General features: G+C 46.7%; 1 protein-coding gene across 2 annotated transcripts in view; it reads left to right on the top strand.

Moving 5' to 3' along the window:
• The window catches only part of Creg1 (cellular repressor of E1A stimulated genes 1), a 10,891-nt gene extending 1,790 nt beyond the window's left edge, over positions 1-9,101 (top strand). Inside the window, exons 2-4 of one of the 2 annotated variants that reach the window (XM_055624596.1) lie at positions 1,954-2,073; positions 3,267-3,451; positions 7,706-9,101. In XM_055624596.1, coding sequence (XP_055480571.1) covers positions 1,954-2,073; positions 3,267-3,451; positions 7,706-7,709 — 309 coding nt within the window. In that variant the 3' untranslated portion in view covers positions 7,710-9,101. Of the gene's footprint in view, positions 1-1,953; positions 2,074-3,266; positions 3,456-7,705 lie in introns of those variants that run through there. The other variant, XM_055624597.1, reaches the window with a different exon arrangement.
• Positions 9,102-10,506: the final 1,405 nt, after the last annotated feature.

Raw genomic sequence — 10,506 nt, 5'->3', positions numbered from 1 at the left:
ACACACACACACACACACACACACACACACACACACACACACACACACCGAGGACTGCACAGACCAGGCTTGGTGGTTCAAGCCTATATAGTCTCAGTATTTGGGAGGTGGGAGCAGAAGGTTGTTATTCTCTGCTGTCTATTGAGTTCAAGGCCCAACTGCACCGTAGCTGGTCCTATCCCAAACAAGACAGAACTCTTCTCGCATTCCTTCCTTCTGGGCACGTCTCTCTTGTGATATGACCAGGTAACTGCCGATTTCTTTTCCTCGTTGACCCACTAAAATCAAGTCAGTTTCTGATCTCTTTGTTCTTCCGGTACTTTGACCATTATGTGCACAGTTGTGGTTTTACTTCCACGTTTGTGTTCCTGTTGGGACCTCTTCAGGGTCTTGTATTTCTGAGTGCCTTCATTTAGTATCTGCCAGATAAGAGTCCCATTTCCCTCTTCTTCCTGGAAACCAAATCGCCTTGGCGGGAAGCATCCTAGTTTGTGGAATTAGTTTCTCACTAAACACATTAGAATTCTCACCACTCCAAATCCCCCTGGTTTTCTTCTGCTTTCTTTGGTTCCATCCCTGCTCCTTCCTCTTCATTCACCCCATGCTCAGGCTACGTCCTCACCACCTCACATTAGTGCTCAGACAACTTTTAAATCGTCTGTCTGGACCACCCTGCGCAGCAGCCTTACAGTGGCAAACTACAGAGTTGCCCCCTGCACGGACGGCTTAACCAGTGCTGCCTGCCACTGCTCAAGAATCACCGTGCATGCCTCAAACCCTGGGCGTCGAGGCTGGGAAGATGGCTTATCAGGGAAAGAGCTTGACATGCAAATGCCAAGAGTTCAGACTCCTAGCCCCCATGTTAAAAACCTGCACTGCCTGTAATCCCTCTGCTTGGCAAATGGAGACAGGGAATCCTTTGGAGCTGAACTTACAAGTGATCGTGAGCCACTAGCTGTGGGTGCTGGGAGCCTTTGGGAGAGCAGTATATGCTCTCACCCGCTGAGGCCTTTCCCTTTTCCTCTTCCCTGAGAGCCTCTGAGACTCTGGTTCTAACGGGCCGTTGTGAGACGGCAGAGGCAAAAACACTTGGGGTGAACGCAGTTGTGAGTTTGCAGTAATTCGGGACAATGCCGGGTTCTGGAGAGAAATGAATTAGGAACCTTCTTGCCTTTGTGATTCGAATCTGAGGTAAGAATTCTCTTGTTACAGAAGGAATGAGCTGCTTTTCCCTTTTTGAGATCACATGACAATTTCTGCAGTCATGAGATAACCGTGCAGCATGAGTCAGCTACTTTTTTAAGTTCTGTAATTAGGCTGTTGGAGTACCTGTGGTGCCTTTATGTACTGGTTTTTTGGTTTTTGTTTTGTTTTGTTTTTAATTAGAGCCTGACCCTGTAAATATTTCAGTGAGGGTTATCACCAGCCCTGGTTTGGGGGATTTTTATTTATTATTCTGGTAAGTATGGAATAGATAAGGATAGATATGTTAAGACACTCCCTATAATTTATTAATTTAAAACATGATGCCTGGGGGGAGAGGAGGGCTGGAGAGATGGCTTAGTGGTTAAGAGTACTGGCTCCCCTTCCAGAGGACGCAGATTTCAATCCCCAGCGCCCACCTGGCAGCCGCCAACTGTCTGTAACTCTAGGTCCAGAGGATCTGCCATCCTCACACGGACATAACATGTAGGCAAAACTCCTAATGCCCATGCAATAAAAATGAAGCTTAAAAAAATAACTAAAACATGACACCTCTCCATGCACACTCTGTGAGGATTGGGGCGGGTTTCTACCCCTGGATTGTTTTCCCTGAGTGCACCGTGGCTTACAATTCACTGTTTCGTGGAATATGCTGCAGCCCAAGGGATAGAATGACCACAGGTGGTGACGTTTGTGCCTCTCCAGAAACCGTGTTTCACATGGAAGGCCTTCCGTTTCTCTCTCCTCCAGGAAACCCCACAGGCCACGCTGACTTTGTCTTTAGCACAGACTGTCTTCTGTAGGAACCATGGCTTCGATCCTCAGAGTCCCCTGTGTGTTCACATAATGCTGTCGGGAGCTGTGACCAAGGTTAGTAGTTGAGAACGTGGTGGTATTCAAACCGAAGGAAGGGATCTTTGGAGAATAAAATGCAATGGATTTGTGAGTGGATGGATGGTAGGAACGTGTTCTAACACCTACAGTGATTCCAAAGCCCCTGGCCGGGGTCTGTCATTAGGTGTCCAGTGGGGTCCTTATGGGGCAAAGGACCAAACAGATGTAACGTCTGGAAGACTTCTGTATAAAACACTCTTGCTAAAAAACATCTGCTCATCCAGACCATTGCTCTCTAGTTTCACATGGGCTCCTTATCCCCGTGTTTGACACCAACAAGAGTGTCTGTTACGGGGCTGGAGAGATGGCTCAGCACTTAAGAACATGTTTTGTGCCTGCAGAGGACCTGAGTTCAATTCCCAGCACCCACATCAGACAGCTTACAAGTGCTTACCACCCCAGCTCCCGGGGATGTCCCTAAGCTGAGGCGCCTGCATATATACAGATACACACATGTGCATGTAAATATATAATCATAAAATTAATTTAAAAAAAAAGAGTGTTACTAACTAGAAGTGCACTTGGACAGTTTGGGATGGTGCTGGAAAGATGAGGTTAAATAAGACTGCAGGTGCTGGGTATGGTGGCACATGCCTTTAATCTCATCACCCAGGAGGCAGTGAGTTCCAGGCCAGCCTGGTCTACATAATGAGTTCCAGGACAGCCAGGGCCACATGGTGAGACCTGGTCTCAAAAACGAAACAACAAAACAAACAAAGGAAAAAAAAAAAAAGAAAGATCTGTAGAAAGCCAGTGGGCAGGTGTCAAGTACAGCAATCTTATTGCTGAGCCGGTAATTTCAGGCTTTTGCTGAGCTTTCTGACCCTCATGATTTCTGGTCTGGACATTCTCTGTGGTTGCATCTCGGTGGGTGGTGTCCGTGACTGGCGGGAGCCAGCAGGGGAGTGACACATGCTCTGGGGTTCCATTGTGCTGCTTCTAAGCATGTTCACTGGTGCTAGTGAGTGGCAAAGCTTGGTCCTTATCGCGGTCTCTACTTTAGTGCATGTGTTGGTATAAATTTGAAGTTGTCGTTTTCTTCCAGCTGTTTTCTTCCAGCTCCCCATTTGCTCTTGATTCTAAAGATCAGGATTTGCAACTAAGTTCTCAGGTGGGGTTTGTGGTGTGAAGAAGCACACATCCTTGATTATCTCCTGTTTGTCCTTCAGGTGAACGAGACAGAAGTGGACTACGCAAAGAATTCATTATTCCTTCGACATCCTGAGATGAAAACTTGGCCTTCCAGCCATAATTGGTTCTTTGCTAAGTTAAATATAACCAGAATCTGGGTCTTGGACTACTTTGGTGGACCAAAAGTAGTGACACCTGAAGAATATTTTAATGTCACGTTGCAGTAAGTAAATTTCACCTTTGCAGCATTGCAGCTCTTCCCAGCAGCACTCAGTCTCCCAGGGCACAGACCCTGCTAGGATCGCCTCTCAGAATAATAAAATACATGGGATTACAAAAGATGCCAGGCACTAACACATACCTTTGATCCCAGCACTTGGGAGGCAAGGTAGAGGCAGGAGGAATCTTTGTGAGTTCAAGACCAGCATGGTCTACATAGTGAGTTCTGGGACAACCAGAGATATAGAGTGAGATCTTGTCTCAAAGGGAAAGAAACAAAAAAACCAAAAAACGAATAAACAAAACAAAACAAAAAACAACCTTAATCTCAGCCCTTAGGAGGCATAAGATGGTGGGTCTCTGAGTTTGAGGCTAGCCTGGTCTACAGAGTGAGTTCTAGGACAGGCAAGGCTACACAAAGAAGAAGAAGAAGAAGAAGAAGAAGAAGAAGAAGAAGAAGAAGAAGAAGAAGAAGAAGAAGAAGAAGAAGAAGAAGAAGAAGAAGAAGAAGAAAACCCAAGTAACCAACGAACCAACCAAACAAACAAACAAAAACAATATATCTATAAAATAGTTTTAAATGTGTGATACAGAATTGGTAAGCTTTTGAACCAACATGAAGTAGAATTAAAATCTAGTAATGACACACCCATAATCCTAGTCCTTGGGAGGCACAGGAGAGAGGATTAGGAGTTCAAGGCCAGCCTCAGCTACACAGCCTGAGCCACATGAAACTGTTTCAAACAAAAGAAACAAACAAACAAGCAAGGGGGATCTGATAACTCTCAAAATGGGGAAGACTGGAGACGATATTCTGTGACATTTACCACAACCGGAACTATAAGGCAGTTGTTACAGACCTGTGACTTCTCCACTGCATTGGAGACAGTCACAGATACACTGTCACCTCTGTCATCTGTAATCATCAGTGAAGGAACAACACATTCAGTTAGAGCCCAGTGAAAATGAGGGGCAAGTTCCATTCAAGCCACAGACGCCACTCTGCCTGGGGTCTGGCCACCAGGTTGAGAGCCAGGGTTAAGGCTGCCTGTCGGACTATAGACAGGGTGTAGGCGTGACTTGGGAAGACCGTTTCTCAGGTTCAGATGTGATGCCCTGGACTGTGCTTTCACATCTGTGTGTGAGCAAGAACCATTTCCCAGGAGCAATGCTGGAGAGGCTGTGGGAGATGTCATTTATTCCCATTAAAGTAATGGAGTGGAGACCAAAGGAGCCACTGGAGAAGGGGGACGGAAGGGCTGGAGGTGGAAGTTCAGCAATTGGGCCCAGGGGCTTGGGTGCGAATCTCAGCATTGCAAAATAAGAATAATAAAATCACTAAGGGCTGGACACATAGCTCAGTAGCCCAAGGCCCTGGGTTTGATCCCTAGTACTAACTTGTCTGGAAATAGAGGAGAAACAGTATCTAACGATAAGCTGGAGCAGGAAAAAGGGGGTGATCAGGTGTGGAGTGAGGTCAAGGTTCAGAGGACAGAGGGACTAGAGTGTTTTCTAAGTGACACAAAGGGCTTCGCTATCTGTGACACCTGCGAGCCACATGATGGCAACACTAGCAATAGCAGCTAGAGTCTGCTGAGCATGTTTTACCGGTCAGAGCTATGCTGTTTGCTTCTTGTGGTTAGCTTAGGTTCTCGCCACACCCCTGTGAAGCAAGCACGGATGCCTAGGCTGTAAAACTGAGTGCTTGGCTGGGAAATGAGGGCCTTGCTTAATGCCTTTCAGCCGGGAGGCAGCAGTGCTTGAGTCCAAACTCGAGGCATCCTAGCCTCCCCTTCCCCACCTCACCCTGCCTCTCATCTGACTCCTAACCACTGTGGCTGCCTCTCCAAGTTCATTTTTTAGTTCACTTGCTGTCTGTAATGACTGAAGCTCTGTGAGGGAGATGGGTGAGGATACTAAGATAGATCTATATGTCATGGGTTGAATGGAAAGATTTCAAGGGTTATATGGGACTGAGAGAAGGGGGTGAGGCTTGTGTGCTGGGTGGGGTTTATGAGCAGGGACTGAGGTAGCCTGAAGCCTAGCATTGACCTTGTCAAGTTCTTAGGCACCATGGTCATACATTAATGGAAGAACCACAGGTTCCTCCTGCCAGAGGTAAGGAGAATCTCTCTCTCTCTCTCTCTCTCTCTCTCTCTCTCTCTCTTAGCAAGCAGGAACTTTCTTCAGACCCTGAGGGAATGGGGGCTTTTGTCTAAATGTCCAACCTTGGGGGACCAGATAATCCCCAGTTCTGAAACTTAAAATTCTTAGTTTTTATGTATTCTTTGTTTTATTCCATTAAAGAACGGCCCGTGTTAAACTGTGTAAACCTCCCCTCCTCCCCACTGTGACTGTAAATCTTAACAGCAAAGCTTGGGGTGGATATCTTGTTTTTTCATTTCTGTATTTGGAGCAGGGCTGACAGTGGTACACGGCCCATGGCAGGTGTGTTTGGGGGGACAAGTGCTAACTGTCATCTGATCGAAACAAAGACTGTCAATATCTGGGTAAAAAAAAAAAAAAAAAACAGTTGATTTTGCTGCCATGTGTTCCAGAGAGGAGGCATGGGACCTGCCGACCCTCCCAGGGCTGGCCGAGCACTGTCCTTTATAGGACTGTGGAGGCAGCAATTGCAAGATTATTACCAGGTACCACATTATCAAGGAGAATGACACTAAGAATGATGGGCTGCTCTGTGAGTTTAGAGTTTACCTTCCTGGGACATCACAATCTCCGAAGCGCAGTTATCTCCGTGTGAATAACACACCCTGGGCAGTGCTTACTTCAATAACAAAATAAAATTATGTTTTCCCGTAAGTCTCTGCCCTGAGTGAGTAAAGTAGAGGTTCCCACTCTGCTATGTAGACGGGTAAGTGCTTTTCTGAAGCTCAAAGATAAGACAGAACCTTTGCTCTGGTCCTGAGGGGAGGATGGGACACAAGGGCAAGGCATCCCCGCAGTGACAGTACCAGGGAAAAAAGGCACCTGAAAATGGCCCTGTCCCCAGGTACCTCTGCCCACTGATGGTCACTTCTGAGACTGTGAGTGAGACTTTCTCTTAGCTCCTTCCTGCTGTTTGCTGCCAGAACTGTGTCACAGTCCAGGGAGCCTACAGTTTGATCTGTGAGGACTGGGGGCTGCACAGTCTCAGCAACCACTAATGGGGTCCTCGTAGCCTTCTGGACTTTCTCCATGGTCCGAGTCACCTTGCCAGGCATGCCCACAGCGGCCTCAGAAGATATCGTTTCTGTAAATAGCACAGAGCCTTCTTCAGCGGATGGCTGGGCCTCTTCAAGGATGTCCCGGGAAAGCATCCACATAGGGACCACTCTGTCACTAACTGAATGGTTTGTGTCCCTGGGTTGCTGGACCAAGCTCATCAGCTAATTTGCATTTGGAGTGAAGGTATAAGGGTCTTCCTGGTAGGTTTGCTGACATCCTGGAGGCAGCCATTCTCAGAGCAGGCTTTACCTCCCGTCACCATGGAGCCTGAGCAGCAGCAGGCCTGGGCCAGGGTTCACTTCATCACCTGTAGCTCGCTCACGCCCCTCTCCTGCCAAGACAGGCTCAGAGAAAGGTCACACACTTGAACCCTTACCTGGGCGTAGACTTCCTGGTTGGATGGTGACTCCAGCTGGGATAGGAAGATAAACAAGGTCACCTCTGGCTGGGCCAGTGTCATTAGGTATTGGCCAATCACAGCTTTTGTTCTAATATTCAGGACCCGTTTGCTTTATAAAGGTTTTTGGCTCTATTCTCCCTTGGTGAGAGAGAGTCAGATGTATCCCAGGCTGGTCTAGAACTCTGTGCACCAAGGATAACTTTGAACTTTTGAACCTCCTGCCTCCACCTCCGGGAGTGCTGGAATTGTGGGTGTGGGCACCTTACTCAGAATTTTGTGAATACTAGGCAAGCACTCTCTCAACTGAGCTACAACCCCGGCCCTGTTTGTGTGTTTGTTTGTTTTTGAATTTTAAACCGTCAGAAATTCTTTTTAATGAGAGCCTGCGAGCTGCTATTGCAGTGGGTCCCTCAGCATCCCTGTGGCATTTACTGAGTTGTCAGAGCCTGTGTGGAGAGGAGAGGAGCTTGCTAAAAAAGGGTTCTTGGCCCCCGTCCACCACCTCTCAGGAGTCACTGAGATAAAAATATTAAACTCTTGTATCCTGAGTTGCTCTTGTCTTCCCTGAGAATGCATGAACCTTTAAGACTGGCCAGTCCAGCTAGTGAGGTAATTGTTTTCTTCCCTCTCCAGGTGAAGCAGCCTACGGGGAACCAGACCTCCAAGTGTCCTAGATGGCTGATGCACACTTAAAGGGCTTGACCTCGGCTGGAATTTCCCGGGGCTGTCAGCTGATTCTGCCACCTGTTGGTTGATTATGTTTGCTTGTGTTCACAGCCTGTTGTCAGGTCTAGACTGGCTCGCTTAAAAGATGTGGTTGCTGGATTTTAAGAAATGTATTTTGAAGCCATTTTCATAGAAAAATGCCGTTCATTATAATCAAGGAAGTTTCCTTTCCCCCGTTCCCAGTGGTCTTTCCTCAGTGGTGCCCACACATGAGCAACGTATGCCCGGTGTAGATTTCCACTGTGGAGGTACAGAAGTACAGGTGCTTCTCCTGAGGGCCACCACGCCTGGAGGGGGCCCTCCTCACCCAGCTGCCTCTGGAGCATGTATGAATCCTTCAGACGTCGGCAATGATGACCACAGACGGAGCTTCCTGACCCCGCACAGGGCAAAACTGTGCCTTCTTGAAAACTCTCTAAGTGTCATACATTCTCAAGTCATAGTTAGAGGACAGAAGCCAAGAGTTTCCTGCATTCATTTTCCGCCCAATACTGTTGATCCATTCTTCATCATCCCAAACATACACACAAGGGCTGAGGGGGTGGCTTGCTTGATAGAGGGTTTGCCTAGCATGCACGAGGCTCTGGGTCCCCAGCATTGAAACAAACAATGTTTTTTTATTTGCATGAAAAGAGGATTGCAGAAGAAAAAATAATTTTGAATATTCTGGATTCTTTTTTTATAAAAAGACTTAACCCAGGCACCCACCCTAACCCCAGCCATCCTCAGATGTTCTATATCTTGGAAGCAGGTGCTGCCTGAGTCATCTGTGAGAAATAACACGCTAACCCCCCCCCCCAAAAAAAAAAAACCCTCCATGTTTCTGGGCTAGCGAGATGGCTCAGCATTTAAGAATGTAGATTGCTCTAGCAGAGAACCTGAGTTCAGTTCTCAGTGATCGAGTCATAACTGCATAACTCCAGCTCCAGGAAATCAAACACCTGTAGCCTCTGAGGTCACCTGCCCTCCAGTGCATGTACCCACAGATAGACACACAGGCACATAATTAAAAATACTACCTCTTTTTAAAATAACACATTTCTTTAGAAGAGGTACTATTTAGTTTTATTACCTGTGTCCATGATCTTGGATGACATAAAATTCCTTTTAATAAGGTGTTGGGGATCAAGCCACTGACTCCTTAAGCAGAAAAAGAAAAGTTACATATGAGCCATTGTGTTGGAAAGATAGATGATAAACTTAACAGACATCCAGCAAATGACTTAATTTTCTCAAGGAGAAAATTATTGAACAGTAAAAATCATGTTACTCAAATCAATAAAAAAAAGCATTATTCTAATAAGATGTGTTGGACTGATTTCATAGACATTTATCACAAATCTCTGTGCACTGTTCAATGTTCTTGTGTCAATACACTCTTAAATCAGCTACTGTCATTCCAGAACTTGGGAGGGACAGGATAGTCCTCCCCACCGGTGGCTCATCCTATCCTAGAATTTGGGAAATGTCTGATTCCAGGCTTTGCCACAGGCCAGTGTACTTTGGGGTCCAGCATGCTTTGTAGAACTGTGTTGAGAATATCTCTCCAGTTTTCTCTTTTCCAGTTTAACTGTGAGTTCTAAATTCTGCATTTGGCACCATGGGAAAACTGTCCATATTCAGGTCAGATCCAATTATCCTATCAGCTAGTTCTTTGCACATCCTTTTATAATTGAACTTACAGACTGTTACTGTAGCATTCTGGATGTCCACCAGGGGGCACCATAGGCTATGTTAAACCAGATACAGGTTGTGACTCTGCTTGCCTCTGTTTCTAGTCTCTAGGCCGTGTAGCGTAAGCTGTCGTCCTCTTGCCTCTGCTTCCTAAATTCTGGAGAGACATACATACCACCATGCCGGGCACAGTGCCACTTTCTAATTTAGCCGAGTTATTTTAGCCAAATGTCACCATGACGCTGACACTGTAGGATAGGCAGTTCAGCAAGGGCAAGAGGTGAGATGAGCCTGGCCTCCTGCTGCCTCTGGTGGATCCTACCAGCAGCAGCAGCTGCAGAGAGAGACTGAGCCAGGGTCTTAGCTGGGATAGGTATGAATGGAAGCCATGGCCCCAAGAAAGTGCGCTCCTGATCAAGAAAATGGCCGTGGGCGAGGCCCGTGGAGCTGCAAAGACCAATTGGTTGCATTTGGCAGACTTTTCCCTGGCCATTGTTCTGACCAAACCATAACAGTCTTCTAGTCCAGGTTCGAAGCCTTTGGGATTATGTCCGGGTGGGGAGCCGTTCTGAACTGAGACGCGGTTCAGTGAAACAGGAATGTCCTGACTGGAGATTGCCAGCACCGAGTGCCTTTCTTAGCAGTATTCAGAGAATCACAAGGTAACTGAGGACTACCTTCTATAACGGCACATTCTGGAGCTGTTTTAGTGCGGAGAAAATAATACTCTGTGGGAGTTTACTGGCCAGTGTTTTGTGGCGTTTTCCAAAACAGATGTTTTGTGTTTTCACCTGGGAGGGCAAATGATAAGTTTAGAAGAGAATATGGAGCAATTGTTTTCTTAGTTTTTTCATCGGTACATGAGAGAGGGAAGGGGAGGGAGAGAGGGGCAGGGGATGAAAGTCCAAGACTTTTAGCCCCTACAGTTAGCCTGGCTGCTAGTATTCTGTGGTTCTTTCTAATATTTGATAAATTGCTTAAATGTAGCCAGGGTCATGCTGAGTACTGAGCCGGTATCCTAACTCTTCCACATA

The sequence above is a fragment of the Psammomys obesus genome, unplaced genomic scaffold (genome assembly GCF_907164565.1).
Source record: "Psammomys obesus unplaced genomic scaffold, mPsaObe1.curated_primary_1811, whole genome shotgun sequence".
Lineage (NCBI taxonomy): Eukaryota > Metazoa > Chordata > Mammalia > Rodentia > Muridae > Psammomys > Psammomys obesus.
Note: the sequence above shows the minus strand (reverse complement) of the source record. Positions and strands in the feature narration are given on the sequence as shown.